This window comes from Hevea brasiliensis, chromosome 18 (assembly GCF_030052815.1).
Source record: "Hevea brasiliensis isolate MT/VB/25A 57/8 chromosome 18, ASM3005281v1, whole genome shotgun sequence".
In the NCBI taxonomy this organism is placed as follows: domain Eukaryota; kingdom Viridiplantae; phylum Streptophyta; class Magnoliopsida; order Malpighiales; family Euphorbiaceae; genus Hevea; species Hevea brasiliensis.
In genome coordinates, this window is record NC_079510.1 from 40,341,207 (window position 1) to 40,362,238 (window position 21,032).

General features: G+C 32.4%; 2 protein-coding genes across 6 annotated transcripts; one reads left to right on the top strand and one right to left on the bottom strand.

Moving 5' to 3' along the window:
• Nucleotides 1–5,511: 5,511 nt before the first annotated feature.
• LOC110646339 (mediator of RNA polymerase II transcription subunit 32) lies at nt 5,512–8,903 on the bottom strand. Of its 5 annotated transcripts, none has more exons than XM_021799754.2 (3): nt 8,775–8,903; nt 7,422–7,918; nt 5,512–5,881 (listed from the first exon to the last, which is right to left on the bottom strand). In XM_021799754.2, exon 2 carries the CDS (start codon nt 7,860–7,862, stop codon nt 7,422–7,424), a length of 441 nt encoding a protein of 146 aa, XP_021655446.1. In that variant the 5' UTR covers nt 7,863–7,918; nt 8,775–8,903; the 3' UTR covers nt 5,512–5,881. The 5 variants fall into 5 exon arrangements, with proteins under 5 accessions (XP_021655446.1, XP_021655445.1, XP_021655441.1 ...); XM_021799753.2 differs by having other exon boundaries at nt 7,418–7,918; XM_021799749.2 differs by having other exon boundaries at nt 5,512–5,937; nt 7,418–7,918.
• A 1,296-nt stretch (nt 8,904–10,199) lies between these two features.
• On the top strand, nt 10,200–11,397 carry LOC110646337 (uncharacterized). The gene has a single exon (XM_021799744.2). It carries the CDS (start codon nt 10,262–10,264, stop codon nt 11,237–11,239), a length of 978 nt encoding a protein of 325 aa, XP_021655436.2. The 5' UTR covers nt 10,200–10,261; the 3' UTR covers nt 11,240–11,397.
• Nucleotides 11,398–21,032: the final 9,635 nt, after the last annotated feature.

Consider the following 21,032-nt stretch of genomic DNA (forward strand, 5'->3'; position numbering starts at 1 on the left):
GGAGGTGAGTTTTTGAATAATGCTTTATCTTCACATTTTCTTTCACAAGGTATTAAACATCAAGTGTCGTGTCCTCATACACCCGAGCAAACAGGTGCTGTCGAACGACGACACCGTTTTATTCGTGAATTAGGATTGACGATGATGTATCATAGTCATGTGCCATTGTCTATGTGGGTCGATGCTTTTCAAACTGCTGTTTTTTTAATAAATAGGTTGCCTACTTCTGTGCTAGGGAATGAAACACCATATTTTAAATTGCATGGAACTCATTTTGATTATAGCTCCCTACGTGTCTTTGGTTCTAAGTGTTTTCCATATATATGGGACACAAGAGGTCATAAGTTTGATCCTAAGTCTTGTTTATGTGTTTTTATAGGGTATAGTGAAAAACACAAAGGTTACAAATGTTTCAATCCCAAAACTAAGAAAATAATAATATCTCGACATGTGAGCTTTGATGAAAATGTTTTTCCGTATAAATCTGCATCTCCTAATAAAATGTTTGTTGACAAGCTTATGGATTCTTGGTTACCATCTCACGAGATTACCGATTTTCCACTAAGTTCAAGAAAGTGCAGTCCGGATGTATTACCGGTTCCTATACCAAAGAACACATGACAATCGGACTATAGGAGATCTTGAAACAGAATGATCCTACAAGTGAGTCTCCACTAGCGACTCATCATTCACACTCGATCTTTGTTCAAGATGACGGATGCATCTAGAACGAGTGAGCAGAGCATTGTCTCCACCTCCATTGTTTTTGTCAAATAGAGTTGAAGACACAGTTCAAAATTCCTTAGCAATGAGGGCGTTGTTGGTAAACAAGTTGTTGCAATTGAATCGGACTCGGTGTTTTTGTCATCTCCAACTAATACTCATGTACAGTACTTCTATGATTGATGATATCATGTAATCGTCTACCAACATTTAATACGGATCAAGAAGAGTAGAATCCTGAATTCTGTTCATCATCTTTGGATGAAATATCAGCAGAAAAATTTCAAGACGAAGCATTGCAGCCTCGACATTCGATGGTCACCAGGTCACAGTCCGGAATAGTTAAGCCAAACCCAAAGTATGCTTTACATGTGTCTATATCTCCTGATATACCTCCTGAGCCTAAAACTGTTAAGAGTGCTCTTGCACATCCAGGTTGGAAACAGGCTATGATAGAGGAGTATCAAGCTTTACAGTCAAACCACACTTGGGAACTTGTTCCTAGACCAGCGCATGTAAATATAATAGGGTGTAAGTGGGTTTTTAAAGCTAAAATAAATTCTGATGGGCATTTGGATAGATTGAAAGCTAGACTAGTTGCCAAGGGGTTTCATCAACTAGATGGTGTTGATTACACCGAAACCTACTCCCCTGTTATTAAACCAGGAACCATACGCTTAGTTCTTTCTGTGGCTTTAGTGAAAAATTGGCCAATTCGCCAATTAGACGTGAAAAATGCATTTTTGCATGGATTTATAACAGAAGATTTATATATGGATCAGCCACCTGGAATGAAAGATCCTAATTATCCTAATCATGTTTGCAAATTACAGCGAGCATTGTATGGTTTAAAACAGGCTCCGAGAGCCTGGTTTAATAGGTTGAGTATGTTTTTAATTGATTATGGTTTTTTTTGCAGTTTAGCTGATCCATCCTTGTTTGTCATGCATACATCGACAGGTGTATTGGTTTTATTAATTTACGTGGATGATATGTTGTTAACAGGATCGTCTATGGCTCTAGTTCAGAATTTTTTGCAGGTCTTAAGCAAGGAGTTTTCCATGAAAGACCTTGGGCCATTGCATCATTTTCTAGGCATTCAAATTCAATCGACTGACTCTGGGTTACAATTGAATCAAACCCGTTATGCCTATTCAATTTTGGAAAGAGCTCAGATGGTGGATTGTCAACCGATGCCCACTCCACTTGTTCGGACACGATCTTTATTCACTGACACCGATGGTGATCCAACCTTCTTTCGAGGGCTTGTGGGTTCGTTACAGTATTTGACACTAACCCGACGGATTTGTCCTATAGTGTCAACTATATTTCTCAATTCATGCACAGTCCAACTTTGTCTCACTTAAAATATGTTCGTCGTATATTACGATATCTCAAAGGAACAATACATTTTGGCTTATTTTTTAAAAAAGATACCTCACTTGTTCTTAGTGCATTTTCTGATGCAGACTGGGCCGGATGTCCAACCACACGACGGTCTACTACAGGCTACTGTACTTTTCTTGGTTGCAATATCATTTCCTGGTGTGCCAAGAAACAACACACTGTTGCGCGTTCTAGCACTGAGGCCGAGTATCGTTCCATGGCTCACATCGGTAGAGCTTACTTGGCTTGGATATCTCTTACAGGACTTGCAAATCTATCCCAAGCAGCCGCCTATTTTATATGGTGATAATCTTAGTGCACTACATTTAACAGTCAATCCAGTATTACATTCACGCAGTAAGCATGTTGCTCTTGACTATCACTATGTTAGAGAGCGTGTTGCTCAAGGGGTTTTGATCACAAGATACATTCCCTCAGCATATCAAATCGCTGATATATTTACGAAGTCCATGACAAAGGCTCGCCTAGCACAATTTCGACGCAAACTATGTCTCCACCCTGGACATAGTTTGAGGGGGGATATTAGCTCAAGGAGTAATAAGGACGAGTCCGCCTCTCAGGAGAAATAAGGATGCCGTGTTTTTAGGCTTGAGTAAAGGAGTGATAAGGTGAATTCTGTAAATATTGTATATTTGAATGAGTCTTTGTGGTTGAGATTCTTTGGGTAATTCGTTCCCTTCCAAGTGATAGTCTTCATTATTTTTCTCCTCTTTTTCAGCAACCTCTGTTATTATTCTTTTTATTTAAGCTGAATGTATACTGTCAATTGGATTATTGAGGTTTCACATTAATAAAATTACATCTTCTTCACTTTGTTATCTATGTTGTCTCAAGTGCACCAAATAGTTTCTATTATTTTTTCATAATAATTGTCATTGTGTTTAGGTCCATGTAGCTATGGCGAATGAAAGAAAAATCCCACCTCTATACTTTGGTTTTAATTATTACTCTGAGCGGATAATAGTGAAAATCATTGTAAATATTTCAGTTTTATTGTATAATTTTTTGGATTATATATCTAATAAGTTAAGGGCTTACTTTGTTTTTTTTTTTAGTTTTCATTTTTTTTCCAAAAACTTTAAAAAATGTGTTTATATATTGAACACCAAAAATATTTTTCAATTTTAAAAATCAACAAACATTTTCATATTTTAATCGTTTTTATGGTAAAAAAGTAAAAAGAGTTAAATAGGGATACAACGGGTATTCAATCAGATTAAATTCTAATAGAATATATTTTAATAATATATAATCAGGTTTGGAATATGTTTGGATTTTATATGTTGAGTATTTATTAATTGAAATTAATTATATAAATAATTAATTAAATATAAAAATATATTTTTTTATAATAATATTTATATATTTATATATATATATATATATATATATATATATATTATAATAATAATATTTATAATTTATAAGTTACTTTTTTTATAAAAGAATATAAAGGATAATTGTATATTTGTAAAAGAAGTGCAATGAAGAGAAAAGTATTTTTATTTAATTTATAGCGAATTTCTTTTAATGAAACTATTGTAAAGCGAAAAAGGGCATTGAATCAATTGCAAAAGGCGCTTTGTGTTTTCCATTTAGAAAGCTAGGGGTGGCCACAGTCCGGTTTTGAATCTAAACCGATTTTGAATCGAAATTGATTTTGAATCAGAATCGAATCGGAATTGGTTCGGTCAAAATCGGTCAAAATCGAAACCGATTTCGAATCAGACCGAAATCATCCTTCTACGGTTTAGTTCAGATTCATATTTTTTAAGAACCGCGAACCGACGGTTCCGAACCGAATTGAATCGACGATTTCAAACCGGATTGAACTGACGATTTAAATATAAAAAAATTCAATAAATATGTTACGTCACTTCTAATTCATTTATATATATCATTAATTCTCTACATAATTATTCTCTGCATTTTCTTCAATTCTTAATATTTTTTCAATTTTTCTCAAATTCTCTAAATAATTATTTTCTATACTCATTTTAATTCTAATACTCTCTCAATTTTTCTACTTTATTATTTTATATACTTACTGAAATTTTTAATACTATCTCAATTGCTTTGTTATTACTTTAAATCCTCAATAAAATTTCCAATACCCTCTATTTTAATTTTTTTTTCTCTTTTATAATTTTTAATTATTATATAATTTTTTAAAAAATGTAAGTAATAAAACTAGAAATTTTTATTCCTCTAAATCCTAAAGGGATATATAGGCAAAATTAAGTTCATACAGTTTTTGCTAATTTCTTTAAAAAAAATTAATTTCATCTCTAGTTTTTCAATCAGGGTCAAGTCTTTATTTATTAAATTTTTCTTAAGATAAATTATTTTCTTTTTTTTTAATTTTATTTTGATTGAAAGATTGCTAAGAAAAATTAAAATATATTTACAAATATAACTTAAATTTTGAATCAATAAAATTTTTCTCTAATTTTTTTTGTCTAAGCTACTCTTAAACCATCCCTAAACCACTTCCAAACCGTCCTTCAAACTGTTTTGAACCGTTCTTTTTCGAATCGCCCTTCAAAACGTTTTAAACCGGGGCTCAAATCGGAATCGGCGGTTTAGTAACCGCCTTCCAAACCGTCCCCTAACAGTTTGGTTCAAGTTCATGATTTCATTGAACCTAAACCAGCGATTCAGGAACCGTAATCGGTGATTCCTAAACCGTGGCCACCCCTATGGAAAGCACATATTTAATTTTTAAGATGGAAAACCCAAAACGTGCTACACTTGTTTTCCAAGCATCATTTATAACTTTAAGATTTTTATTTTCAATTTTCTGTTTGGAAAAGTATCACATTTCAACACAATAAAATTAGCACGTTCTCTGCAACACACCCATAAAATTAAAATGCCATTGTTAAGCCATTATTGTTGGCCTATTAACTATTAGTGTCCGAGAATTAGCAATTTGACACCAAAAATGATAATTTTTTGTTTATTGGAATCATTTTTAGATTTTTAAATTTAAATTCCGATCCAAATCAATTATATTAAAATAAAAAATCAACCCTTAGTTAAAATCCTGATAATGTAGAGGTTTTTTTTTTAAAAAAAAAAAAAAAGAAAAGGTAGAGGTCTCGGGTTTCATAAATTTAACACCAAAAATAGAGTCGGACTTGATACTTTCAAAGTGTTACCATACACGCGGGCAGTGCGCAGAGTGAGCTCAGGTTGGTCGAAAATGGCTGAAATTGAACAGCTAATTGGACCATTGAGAATCTCACCATGAGCTTTGTGTCTTTAAGGTGAAGATCAAAGAAGAGCATGGTTTATACAAATATATGAACACAAGCCATGGTCATGTCATCTACACTTATCTTTCTCAAATTTGAAAAATTAAAAAAGAAAGTTGCCAAATTTTAATTCAAGATCATCTAACAATGCCATTAAGCTTTTGAGTATTTTACAATCAGCAACCCAACTAGAGAATGGATCCAAATTCTCTACCTGCAAGGATTTACTCCCTAGTTCCTAAATTAGATACATTAAAATACACTTCTCAACACCTCCATCAAAATTAAAATGCTTAAGTAGAGCTTACATTGCAAGGAAAAGAAACATAACTATATGCTGTGTATTTATCAATCCAAAGGTCAAGCATAACTTCTACAGCACTCCCCTAACATCAACATCGGCACCACCCTTCAAGTGGAAGCACCCAAATAATTTGACCCCAACTATGTCTACTGAACATCATCATGGTTCGTCCACAAAATAATGCAGCCACCTGTTTTTTTCATTGCATCTAGATCATTCTTTCTTTGTATGAAATACAAGAGCTCTCTACAACAAAAACCATGACAGACATAAAACCTTCATATAAAATTACTACATTGATAGAGATTAAAAAATTAAAAAAAAAAAAGATAGCAACACAGATCGGGCAAATAGAGATATCTGCCATGTAAATCTTTGAGCTGCAATATTTATAATTGAACAAGTAAATTACACTTGCATTTGGCTTGAGAATGATTTACACAGCCCAGTAAAATATTCAAAGTAAAAAAATTCAACATACACCCTATATCATTTTCACTGGAAATGCAATACAGCATGAAAAACAAACAAAGTAAGCTTACTAGTTTATTACTCATAAACAAATGAAAACATACACACAAAGGGTGTCTTATATAGTTACTTTGTTCTTAATTTACTTCGTTATTTTCACCAATAGATTAGACCTTATCAATAGATTCAATGATACTTAAGCAAATTTTACTTTGTAAAAAAACAAAAATTATTGTAGAAACTCTCCACACAAAGGAATAAAAGATGTGAAAATTCAAGAGGAAAAGAAAAGGCTTTCTGATGATAACAATATAAAATCCTAATGGATTATGGCAGGAAGACCACAAAAACATATTTGATTTGGCTGCATAAGAAATTTGAACAGATTTAATTTATGAAATTCAAAACCTAAGATTGTATTGTCTTGTTTCATATGCCCATGACTATTGGGTTGCATGCATAGTGCGATTGATCATCTAAGTAGGAGAAATTTTAATATTATGTTTGGTTTAATTATTAGGTGGAGGGCGACAAGGAAACCAAAAGAGAGTAGTAGAAAGCAGAGGGAAGAGGAATTGTTTAAATTAATTTCAATTGTTTAAATAAATTTCATTTTTTTTTATGTAGTGGAAAATGAGATATATTATTTTTAATTACAATCCTACATCTCATGCTAAAATGTTGGACATAAATTCCCCTCTAAAAAATTTATCTTCAAATCACCTATCTTGATATCAAATTTCTGGTGTATTCAAGAATAAGAACAATTCTCCATTCAGGAATTCTTTTTCTTTATAAGCTTCAAACCAAACAAGTAAAAATAAGAATATCAAACTTTTCCCCTTTCCTTATTTCCCATTCTTTCCAAACAAAGTAACAAACATTTTGCAATAGTTCTCATAGCCCCTGCCCCATTATAGGTTTATAAGTGTAGCCTAGATCACTGAAGACTTAGCATATATTGAACACCCCATCACTAAGACTAATTGTTATGTTCTATACTGAAAGGTCAAAGGTATGGTACTACCAATATTTCAGATTTAGCAACATGTATGGCACATGGGTTTCAATAGATGCATATTGAAGTTCTGAGGAACTGAATACAATATATTATTGGATAATGGAATGAATGATCTCCTTGATGCTACAGACAGTAGTTAACTAGTCTTTTTTTCTCTGCCAGAAATATTGCATGCCCAGGCAAGCTTGAAACAAATAAAAAAAACATGGCAAATATAGTTAATTAAAATCAGACCTACTTATTGAGCTGCATCTTCAGAAAAGCGAGCATCAAAAGGAGCAGAGGAATGGGCATGCGCTGCAACACCACCAGCTGCACCTGAACCATGCTGCAGTTCAATAACAAGCCATCGTACAGCTTTACTCATCTGCTCCAACCGAACAGCACTAATGGGTGGAAGACCTGTTGTCCCAGCCTGTCCTGACTTCCCTGTCACAGATCCAGTGGCCTCATCCACCAGACACTCTGATCCTATCCTCTGCTTCACAGACTCAACAAACTCCTCTGCCTGATCACAGGCCACCCTAAACAACTCCCACCTCTGCTTAAAATTTTCCAATGCAGCATCAGTGGCTGCTGTTTTCTGTGCACCAGCAACCTCCTTGGCCTCAAGCACATTAGCTGCTGCAGCCACAAACTCCTGATATGCATTGTTTAAAGAGTCTACAAGGTTGTCCATCACAGCCCCGCTTATGCTTCTCCTCAGCACAGCTAACTTTCAAGATTTGGTAACAACTGCATGAACTGAGACATAATGAGACGTGACACAAAGTATAAAATGATTAATAAACATCTTGTTCCCCGATTGAACAAATTAACAAAAATTTCCCATTACAATTTTCAATTCTAATTCAGAACAATAACAATCGGCAGCACCAAATTCTAATAGTTTCATCAAGAACAGCAATTTCAAACCAAAATATAGATTAAGCACATTAAATTTACGGAATAATTTAGTATAATTCATTATTCAAGTTCTAAATAAGCAGCAAAAACAAAAAGGATTCACAAGGTACTTTCTGATTTAGAAAATTTCGGGAGTTAATTTGGTACTATAACCCTTTGTTTGGACTAAGGAAAATGGAGAGAAGAGATGATTTCTTTAAATTCTTGTTTGGATATCCAATAGAAGAGAGAATTGAAGAGAAAGGAAGAGAAAGAATGAGAAATTTAAACCCATAATATTTCTCTCCAAATTGCTGGAAAATGGAAAGGAATGATTGTTAAAATATTTAAATATCCTTCTACAACGTAAACATAAGAAAGAAAATGAGGGTATAATTTCTCAACTATTACAATAATCTATCCAAATAATATAGAATAAATTAAATTTTCTTTCCTTTTTTTTCTCTTCATTTTTCCTCTTTAATTTCTCTCCATGTCCCCTGCCAAGTTAAGGATTCAAACAAACGGTAAGACTTTACAAACAAGCTAAAAATTCACCAGAATAATTCATACAAACGATTCTAAAATTCAAAACAATATAAAAACGTCTCAAGCAGCAAAGTTTATTATAAAAGAGATATTTACAGCTCCACAAAAGAAAAATGAAAGGAAAAGAAGAACAGAGCGGAGCAGCAGCGAGGGGTACCTTTGCAGCAGCTGAATCAATTGAGTTGACGGATCTCTGCATCTCTCTCAATTTGCGTTTGTGTTTGCGCTCTTGTGGATAAATTTTGGGCCTTCTTTCTATTTCAGCTCCGAAGCCCAGAAATTAGGGTTGCATTGACTATTTATAGTGGGCCCCAATCGGATCTTTCATCATCATTTTCGGTAACTAAAACTAATATAAAGAAAATAAATGGCTCTAAAAAATAATATAAATAAATAAATCATTTACTTATAATTATTGGGAAAATTTTAAACTTTTATTTATGATAAATTCATAAATTTTATTAATTTAATAAAATTTCATCGAAATTATAGGTTATTTTATTAAATTAAAAATTATAAAGAATTGCTAAATCATCATTTAATTGAATAAAATAGAAATCTATAACCTCAAAGAATGAAGAATATATATATATATTTATTCTTCATTCTTTGAGGTTATAGATTTATATATATATATATATATATATATATATATATATATATATATATATATATATATATATATATATATATAAATAAAATAAGTGAAATTATTTATATTTAATAATAAAAAAATATATAATACCATTCATTATTATTAATTTAAAATAATTTTTGTTATATTAATTATATAAAAATATCAAATTTATATATATTCTTAAGTTAAATTAATTTTTTTTATAAAATAATTTCTTTAGAAAAAATAAAATATTACTTTACATAAAATTTATGAGATACAATATATAAAGTTTGATTTTTCTTAAGCAAAATTAATAATTATAGTTAACCAATGCATGCTTATCGATAAGTAATTCAATTACGCATTAATTTAACATTAATCATATTTATGGTCATGCAGTACGAGGCAATTTAGGGTTTCTTCTTTGCATGGCCATTGCTTAACTTTGGACATTGTAGAATTCTAAGAGATTTATACACAATTTGTTAACAATTTAAACATTTTGGTTTAGGACTTTGGACGTCATACAACTCTCAACAGATACTAGTACAAAAGAAAAAATGGAGAGAATGAAAATGGTGAAAGGGATAAGACCATATCCCTGATTCCTGGAATCAGTTTGTTGTTTGAACCTTATTCCCTAATAATCATCTGTTTTGAAATCAAAGTAATCTGATTAATACCTTTTAAAATGGACTAATCAAATGATGCCATGTCAGTAGATAGAGTAGAAAAGAAGAGGGTTTAGAGTTTTAGATATAAGGATGCACACACCAAATCTTGGCCAAAGAATCACCTGAGAAAACAGTAGAGCAAAAGAGAAGGAAGAAAGGAGGAATTTGAGAAGTCATCCTTTCAAATTTTGAAAGAACTCTTATGCAACCCAAATTCCTACAAATTCTGTTTCTACATACCTATATTAAGTGTTCTCTTCTAGTATAATCTGTTTTGTGTCCCCTTTCAAACACCTCTTTCAATTTCGTTCTTTAGCCCTCTTCCTGTAAAACCCTAATCTTTCTCCTGCCATGAAGAAGCAAGAAGACAAGAGACCCAATGACCAAGAAATCTCACTAAAGAGGAAGAACTGCAATAGCACCAACAATAACAATAGCAACAGCCAGAGTAGAAGGAGGCATGACGTTGATCTTAATCTTTCTTTAAGACCCAGAAGAACCTCTCCTGGCCCGCTATTGCCTTCTTCTCCATCGCCTCATCCGTTACCCCCACATCAAGAAATCCCACAACTGCTTCCAATCGAAAACCCTGCAGCGGCCCTATCCGCTAATCCAACACTTCTTTGCTCTCATACCATTTTCGCAGCAACTGCTACTCCTCACATGGCGCACCCTCGTGAGCCTTCCTTTCACGCAGCCGCTGCTGCTGCTGCTGCGGCTGCTGCCGCTGCTGCTGCTGCTATTGCCCCTTCTTTGCAGCGCCATGAGGCTTCCACTGCTGGCCCCTCTCGCCCTCCTCGTGCTCGGCGTAACCCTACTCAGGCTCCACGCGATGGCAAGAGCGAAAATGTTCCTCCACCTTTCCCTTGGGCTACGAATCATCGCGCCACCGTGCATAGCCTGGATTTCTTGCTGTCGAGAAAGATTGATATTATTACTGGTGCTGTCCAATGCAAGAGATGTGAGAAGCAGTACGAGATGGGGTTTAATCTGAGAGAGAAGTTTGTTGAAGTAGGGACATTTATTGCTGAAAACAAGAGCTCCATGCATGATAGGGCTCCTAGTGTTTGGATGACACCTGTCTTGCCTACGTGCAAATACTGCGAGCAAGAAAACAGTGTAAAGCCGCTCATTTCTGAGAAGAAGAAATCGATTAATTGGCTGTTTTTGCTTCTGGGTCAGATGCTGGGTTGCTGTACTCTTGAGCAGCTGAAGTATTTCTGCAAGCACACCAAGAATCATCGAACTGGGGCTAAGGATCGCGTTCTTTATCTTACCTATCTTGGATTGTGCAAACAGCTTGATCCTAATGGTCCTTTTGATCGCTGAAACAAGAGAGGATCGCAGGTGTGTTGTTGATTTTTAATGAGATATCGTATGGTATGTTGATGTAAAATTGCAGTTGCAGGCTTAGAGAGTGGTATTCAAGGGGTAGTTCAGTGGATTCATAAGGATTTCTTTTGATCTTTATAGCTTTTAATGCTTGATCTAGTTATGCCATCTTGAAATTCTATCGTTTCAGGTATCATATGACTTTTTTATATGAATCTAACTGTTTGATACTTAATTTCCATGTTAGTCGTTCTATTGCTTGTCTTTGTCTGTTCCTTTGAATTTCTTGGTAATATAGTAATAGCAATGATGATCAAGTACAGAACAACATTCTTCCATTGATGTTTGAGCAGTTTTTAATTAATTAATAGTTAGCATGATTCTTTTAATTTTATCGCTTGAGATCATGAAAATGGGATTTCCTTGTGAATCTTGGCTTTTATTGTTCCCTTTTTACTAGCAAGATTTTGTATTCCTTTTTCAGAAATTTAATGGAAAGTTTTTATACCATTTTTAGGAAAGAATCTTACAAGAACCCCAGGTTTTTGATGTTTTTCCAAAGTTACCTGGAATGTAATTAGTGAAAATTTGGTTTCTTTATGATTATTAGTTTACTATACATGGAATGTTTATTTGTACACCTTTTCAATGTAAAAATTCTGAGCCCCTTGAGATTAATGGAAAGTTTTAGTGCCACCCTTAAGAACTCCAGGTGTTTGAGGTTTTAGCTCAGTTAACCTCAGTCACTTTTGGCAGTGAGATTTGAATCAGGTGGAAAATAGCCATCTAGCCAAGTTAGCAATGTCAATAGACGGGTCTATGTTTTAGCTAAATTAACCTCAGTTACTTTTGTAGCAAGGTTTGAATCACATAGGAGATAGGCAGCTCGCTATGTTAGGAATGTCATAAGAGATTGAGGCGGCTGTAAAATTAGTTAGCCTAGATTTTCTCGTTATTCACTAGTTAATAGGTTTTTAAATTTTGATAATTATATATTAATTATCATTTATTTATTTTATAAAAAAAACTTATATATAAAAAATATTTTTTTATAAAAATTAATTTTTATAAAAATATTTTTCATAAAAATAGTTTTTATTATTTAATTACAATATTAAGCTGCGATTGATTAAATAATTTATTAGAATAATTTTCACTTCTTTGCGTCAACCATACATTCCCTTTATTATTTTGAAAGCCTTTGTCATTTGTTAATATTGTGAAAAATGCTATAATGAGAGAGATTTTTTTTTATTTCTATATCACTCTCGCCCCTTTCTCCCTCTCCCCTCTTTTCCTCCCTGTATCTCTCTCTCACTTCTCTCTTCCCCTCTCTTCCATGTATTTCTCTCCTTTTCCCTCTCTGTCTCCTCAATAATTTTGTCTCTCGTCCTAATTTTGTCAAAATTATCTAGGTCTAATAGCTATGCGAGGCAATTTCATGGCTTCAAATCAACAATCTAATAAAAAAATGTCTTTTTCATCTAGTCTTGGAGGACATTGCAATGGGTTGATGAAGGGAATATGAGGTTGGGCACTCTGTAGGTAATGTGATTTTCTCATAATGAATTAACGATAAAAGACTAAAAATAGTTGAAACTAATTACATATAACTAATATTTTTAGTTGCGTATCGTTGCGCGAATTATTTATTATTTTATTTTAATAATATAATTTAATAAAATTTTTTATATTTTATATTTTCAATAACATATTATAAAATTTTATTAATGATAAAATTTTAATTAATTATAAATATATTAATATATTTTTTAAAAAATAATTTATTATTTTTTAATTTAATAAAAAATTTAATTAAAAATGATTTATTTTTAGAAATATATAATATGATGAGGAAAATCTCATAATGTTTAAATTTTGTAAACTTAAAAATTTTAAAATTTTTAAAAAATATATTAAAAATAAATAAGTATTATTTTTTTTACATAAGTTAAGATTTTGGTAATTGAAATTTAAAAATATTAAAATAATAAAATATATATTAAATATGCAATTTCTTAAATACTTTTATTAATATTTTTTTAATCTAAATTTTAAAATTTAAAAGGATAAACTGATCTGAGCAATTTATAGTTTCAGCCGCCGCAGGTAGGAAGTTAGTGAATTGCGCAAAAAAACAACTTAGTACTAAACCGCAGTCTCTGCAGTATCATCTGCTCAAGTTTTTCATAATAATTTGTGGTTGGTTTGCCTCCCAATCCTATAAAAAAAACCAAACACAACATTCCCCTCGCGATCTTCAACAATCTGTGCACAATGTCACATTCTATAATTACCACCAACTTAATCAAGACCATGGATGTCGCTAACCTGATTGCCGTAGTAATGTTTTGGGGCATCAGCAAGTGATAGAATTTGTAGAAGTCCTTTTCTTGGCATAGAAACTATCCAAGAATTCAAAGAGCTTGTATATGGAGTCTGCAAAGCTTCTCTGAGTAGTTACGCTTCTGGGTGCACAGCTTGGAAACACAACTACAGTAAATAAATAGTGACACAAGGGGCATCAGCGATCAACTTCTTCCTCGCAATGGCATCTTCTATTTTCTTCAACCCTTCTTCCAACTTCAAGGGAGTTTTCCATCTCTGTTTTCATCTGAACCCAAAAGAGCATTACCTTAAACAATCAAATTAAACTCTTCAAATCAAAGAAAAGAATTGGACAAGTGTTCTCGATTGGAGGTGTTTAGGATTACGTTTGCTGGGTTATTTGTTCTTTGTTGCTGTAAGATTGATTTTTTTCGGATGCTACTCGATTGGAGGTGGGTAAGTTTTCGTTTGTTGGGTTATTTGTTTCCTGTCTTATTGCTATAGTGTTTCCAATAGAAGCTGAATACTTGTTTACATACCCAAAACACAAGATTTATGGTGGGAGTGAGGGTGTGTGGTTTTGATATGGCTTGGGTCTACTTAAAAATTGAAATTGAATTGAAATTTTAATATGGTTTTAATTCAATTCTTTATTGTTTCAGTTTTAATTTGGTACGATTCTCAGTTCTTGATTTCAGTTAGGTTTGGTATAGTTTTGGTTTGATTCTCGATTTTAAAATAATTTTATATAATCATTTCTTTAGAAATTCATACTTGAATCAATATTTAAGTTTTGAATTGAATTATTAATACAAATATATTATATAATATATTTTTTAAGTATTTCTAAATTATATAATATTTAACTACAAGAAGAGTATATAATTTAAGAATAAATATATTATATAATATAATAATATAAATATATCATATAATATATATTTTAATTATTTATTAATTATATAATATTTAACTATAAAATATAAATATAATTAAAAATTAATATATATATATAATAATAATACATTTATAATTAAAAATTATAAAGTAATTTAATGTATTTATAACTAAAATTATTAAAAAATAGAAAAATAAAATATAATATTAAATTATATTTAATTCAAAATTATATATACATATATAAATGTATATAAATATATTGAAAATATAAAATATATCTAAACAATATAAAATATATATATATATATATATATATATATATATATATATATATATATATATATATATATATATAAATTCGATTCTTAGTTTAGTTCTAGTTTAATTTCGATACAATTTTGGTTCGATTTTTTTATAAATAATTAAAATGAAATCAAAGTATCAAAAGAACTTTGATTCTGTACAATTTCTATTGGTTTAGTACGATTTTTTAATTCAGTTCGATTCCCTCAAAAATCATTCTACTTATTAAATATATTAGTATGTATATTTATGTCTAAAATTCACAATTATGATAATGACAATTGACTTAAGAAAATGACCAATGACAAATGTTTAAAATTAATTATTGAAATAGGTAACATTCATTTGTGAGTTAATTTTTAAGTTTTAATTTTAATATATTAATATATCATTAATTAAGGATTTATTTGTGATTTTACAAGTAATTAATAATAATTTTAATCATTTTTTTATTTTTGAATAAATGAAATTTTATTTTAAATTTATTATTAATTACATATATTTTATTTAATTTTATTACTTCGGATAGATCAAACTTTTTTTGCTTAAACTTTTTAATAAAAATTTTATAACAAAAATAATAAAAGTATAACAATATAATAAAAATATTTATTAAATATATCAAATAATTTAAAATTAATTAATTATATAATCATTTCCATTTTTTAAAATATCAAATTATTTATATCATCTTAATACACTAATTAAAGAAATATAATATATTTAAATATAATTTTTATTTAGTAATATTAATATTATTTTACAAATAATATTAATAATTAAAAAAATATACAAATTGTGTAAAAGGAAAAAAAATAAAATTTTATGTATGTGCTTTATAAAATAAAATTATTAATGTATAAAAGATATATTATAATTTATTTGACAATAATAGTTACTTATTATATTAAATGGATAATGAAATAGTCTTCTATAAACCATAAAATCTAAGGGAAGAATGCCCTAATCAATGTATAAAAAAATAATTATTTAATAATTTTTAAATTATATATAATTAAAAAATTAATAATTTTAATTAAATATTTAATTAATGAAATTAAATTAATTATATTTTATAAATAAATTGCTACATGATAAGCTTTCTTTTTAATATATATATATATATATATATATATATATATATATATATATATATATAAACTAATATAATTATTATTAAAATAATAAAAATAACTGACGAATAATAAAAAAATAAGGATTAAAGGGAGATTTATATATTTAATTAATAATATATTTATATATTACTATATATATTAATATATTAATTAATAATATAAAAAATAATATTTTTATATATTAATATTAATTAATAATATGAAAAAAATATTATTTTTATATTTTAAATTTTAAATTAAAAACATAAAATACAAAGATCATATTTTATATTTAAATAATTAAAATTAATTATAGCAATAATTTTTAATTTTAATTAATTATATGAAAATATAAAGAAATTTTTTTATATTTTTAATTTAATTAATAATATTAAATAATAAAAATAATAATTTTATTAATATTTTAATATTAAAAAATAGCACATATTAACTAATAGAACTAATTTAAACATAAATTAAAATTTATAAATTAAATTAAACTAAACCTTAAAAATAAACTAAATTAAACCGGGAACAAATTGACCCTTGTTCCAGTGAAAAAACATAATGGTCTCGTAGTAATTCATCAAATAAATTAAAAAAAACAATGCTTGACGGATAGAGAGAGAGGAAATGAGGCTGGAGAAAAGGAGGATCAAAGAGAGGCGCCAGAACCGGACTCCTTGCTCGCCGGATCGCCTAGAGTTTCACGTTCGCAGCTCAATGCGGTCCTCGCCGTGGCTTTATTCCTCTCCAAGTGTTCTGTATCCGCCGATAACAGATCACAATCTATTGTTTCTTAGTTTTTACGTGCGATTCCGTCGTCGTTTAGTCAATCGTTTTGGCCCCAGTCGTTCTGCTTTGACTCGATCGCATCGTTCTACGTCAAATTATTGGATACGTGTCAAAAGCGGCGGAGTTGTCGCCGGATTTTGCCTAGGAGATTGCTGATTACGTTGGTGAGGTCGTTATGGCGGGGATCAATAACAATGTCAGTGAGAATTTAGCTATTTCCAGGGCTTTTTTGCTGGCTCTAACGCAGAATTCCCCGCCAATTGTATAGTCCGATGCGGAGAAACTGGTGACATGCCTTCTCGATCAGTTAAGTGTGCCTGTGCAGGTTCCGGCTTCTCCTAGTGAACCAATTAATGTAAAACCTGAAACGTCGTCGTCTCAGAGTTCGCCGTTCAACAACGTGAACAATCACAATTATAATACCAGCAATGAAATTTCAAGTCCCGTGAATGATTTGAGCCACTTTTCAGGGCCTTCCAGCGCCAGTGTGGTGTCGTCAATGTCAGTGGTGTTAACGGTAGCAATGTAATGTGGAAGAGTGGTTTTGATTCTATGGGAATGAGTTTTGATTCAGTGGAGGCGGCGGTTCAATGAGCTTGGTTCAATGAGCTTTTGAAGAACCTGATTCAATTGCAAAAAAGCAGCTACAATATTTATCCGCATTTCTAAAGGTAAATGTCAATATTCTGTTGTCATCCGTATTGAGTAGATAGCCTTATGAACAAAATGGTTTCTCTTTTTTTTAATATGACTATTTTCTGTACAAGGTATATATTTATATACATAGAAAAATGATACAGGTAAATCTATAGGTTCCTTAATATCCCTGATTTGATATGATGATCCTTGATTTGCTCCATGAATTTCTCTGACTTCTTGATTGGATCCAGCTATTGATGTTATCAGCCCCCCTTCAAGCTGGAGATTGGATGTGCTTGTAGCTCAATTAATCCCAGCTTGGACACGAGAACAGAAAAGGAAGGACTGCCGAGGCTTTTGGTGAAAATATCAGCCAGTTGATGTTGGGCTGGAACATGCTGAGGTTGAATGAGGCCTTTTGTGATTTGCTCCCTGACGATATGACAATCAATGTCGAGATGTTTGGTTCTTTCATGGAAGACTGGATTGGATGCGATGTGAAGTGCTGCTTTGTTATCACAATATAGTTTGACAGGAAGCAAAGTGCGTATTTGGAAAGTTTGAAGTAGATATGATAGCCATTTTAGTTCGCAAACCGTAGAAGCCATGCTTCTATATTCGGCCTCAGCGGAAGAGCGGCTCACAGTGGGTTGCTTTTTAGACTTCCATGAGACTAGTGATTGACCAAGGAAAATGCAAAAACCCGTGATGGAACGCCTGGTTTTAGTACAAGAGGCCCAATCAGCGTCGCAAAACGCTTTCAAAGTACTAAGATCATTACCTGCTGGAAAAAAGAGCCCTTTACTTGGGCAGCCTTTGAGATATCGAAGAACATGAATTGTTGCGTTCCAGTGGACCTGTCGAGGTTGTTGCATGTATTGACTAAGCTGTTGCACAGAGAAAGAGATGTCTGGTCGAGTGAGATTAAGATAAAGTAGCTTCTCGACGAGCCGTCTATATGTGTCTGGGGCAGGGAGTAGCTCACTCGTTTTGGAGGAAAGTTTCATGCATCGCGCTAGTGGTGTTTGAGCAATTCTTACATCATTGAGGCCGAGATCAATCAAATGTCAAAAATATATTTCCTTTGGCAAAGGTACATTCCGGCAGTAGAGCGAGCCATTTCAAGTCCTAGGAAGAATTTTGCAATACCTAGGTCCTTTATTGTAAAAGCTTTATCAAGGGATGCCTTGGTGTGGAGAATATCATCCTCACAAGGTCCTGCAATTAATATGTCATCTACATAAACTATCAAGGCAAGAAAATGAGCTCCAATACCTCGTGTGAACAGGCAATGGTCGTGAGATCATTGAGTGAAACCAAATTGGATTAATTTGGATGTAAATTCCTTATTTCACTGACGGCCAGCTTGCTTTAGCCCGTATAAGGACTTCTTAAGCTTGCACACTTGTCCTGGTGTAGCCTTTGTATAGCCGGGTGGGGGTAACATGTAGAACTCCTCTTCAATGGTTCCATGGAGATAGGCATTGTTAATGTCTATTTGATGAATGGGCCAACCAAAAGCAGTAGCTATAGCAAGGAAAAGTCGAACAGTGACCAACTTGGCTACAGGGCTGAAGCTGTCAGTATAGTCAATGCCTTCTAGCTTGTTAAAGCCTTTTGCGACAAGACGTGCTTTATATCGGTCCACACTACCATCTTGATTATATTTCATTCTGAAAACCCATTTAGATGCGATTGGTTTTTTATGTGTGGGATGAGGAACCATGTCCCATGTTTGATTGAGCTCTAATGCATCAAGTTCTTGTTGCACGGCCTGAGTCCAGTTTGGATCTGTTTTTGCTTGCTCATATGTAATAGGTTCGTGAGCTAGTGATACTGCTGCAACAAACTCAAGGTGATTGTGATCGAAACAAACATTAGAATAGTGAAATGGGTGTTGATTATGGTTACCTGAGTCATCCGCCAGACTAGGTGAGTTACTGTTGTCAAATGGGAAGGATGGATTAACATCAACTGTTGCCACATAGTCATTCAACCAAGCAGGACGTATATGTGTGCGTGAGCTTCTTCGCATGATTGGAGCTGGTTCTGAAGCAGTGGTATTTTCTGGTTGGGGAACATCGAGCTCATGGTCAGTGGAGGTGTTAGGTATCTCATCTTCTGATATTGGGTAAGGAGAGGGTGTTGATGCTGGTGTTTGGTGGATTGATTTGTTGGGGAATATATGCTTATGAAACTTGACGTCTCTGGACATATATATGGTTTGAGTTTCTAGGTCCATGAGTTTATAGGCTTTATAGCCCATAGCATGCCCCAGGAAAATGCTTTTGATCGCTCGCGGCTCAAACTTAGTTTTGGATGGCTTTGTGTTGGTGCCATAACATAGGCACCCGAAGGTTCTCAGTATTTGATAATCTGGTGGTTGAGAATGGAGAACTTCATATGGACTTTTTCAATTAAGGACTGCAGTGGGCAATCTGTTGATGATGTAGGTGGCATGGAGGATGGTATGTCCCCAAAACTTCTGTGGTAGATTGGATTGGAATAGAAGGGCCCTCGCAACTTGAAGTAGATGTTTATGCTTTCTCTCAACGACTCCGTTCTATTGAGGGGTGTATGTGCAGGTCCTTTGGTGTAAGATACCATTTTGAACAAACAATTGTTCACATTCGTGGTTGATAAATTCAGTCCCGTTATCTGTTCGTATGATTTTCACAATGCCTTCAAAGTGGTTCTTGATGAATTGTAAGAATGTTGCAATGGTGGAGGGAACTTGAAATTTATCAGCTAGTAAGTATGTCCAGGTTGACCTGCTATAGTCATCCATGATGGTGAGGAAGTAGGATGCTCCTTGCAAGGACTTGATCTTATATGGACCCCATAGATCGAGATGTAATAGTTGGAAAATGGCTGAGCTGTTGATGTTACTTTTTGGAAAAGGCAACCTTTGTTGCTTAGCCAATGGACATATATCACAAGCAAAATGATTTCCATTGAATTTTATTTTGGCAATATGAGAAAATGTAGACTCAGATGCATGCCTGAGCCTTTGATGCCGCAAATAGGAGTCATTGAGATGACTTGAAATTGCATTCACAGAATCTCTACAATTATTTGAAAGTTGACATAGTTCCTCAAATGTAGTGAGCACAGAGGGATGTCAAGCTTGGTTGAATGAGCTTGTGACAAGCTTATATAGTCCTTTGTCCATCCTTCCAATTGCCAGTAACTTCCTAGTTCAGGGGTCTTGCATATAGCAATGATTATTAGTGAAGAGAACAGGAATTTGCGAATCTTTGAATAATTGGTGAATGGACAAGAGGTTACGTTTGAATTCAGGTATATAAATCACATTTTGTAATTTCAAATGTGGATGTAACTCCACGGTTCCTATATGGGTAATTTTTTTGGTAGAGCCATCAGGTAGTTGAACAATATTGTGTGATTTTTGGGGCGTAAGAGTGGTAAAAAGATTTTGATCACAACACATATGAGTCGTTGCACCACTATCAATAATCCATTTACCATCTTTACATAAAGCAAAAGTGTGAGAACTCTTACCAGCAAAGTTAGGGAAGTCGACACAACCAGCTTCATGATCGATTTTACCTTTCAATGCTTTCATGATTTCTTGCTGGATCAAGTTAGTGAGATTTGGGTTGTTCCAATCTCTAGAATATTTGCCTTGTTCAATGGGTTCATCTGCTGTACTTCCCTGAGAAGTTGTATTTGCTTGATTAGCAGATGGT

Bases quoted from the DNA above. Each gene is read 5' to 3' on its own strand.
- LOC110646339 (XM_021799754.2), bottom strand. From the start codon at position 7,862: ATGGACAACCTTGTAGACTCTTTAAACAATGCATATCAGGAGTTTGTG.
- LOC110646337 (XM_021799744.2), top strand. From the start codon at position 10,262: ATGAAGAAGCAAGAAGACAAGAGACCCAATGACCAAGAAATCTCACTA.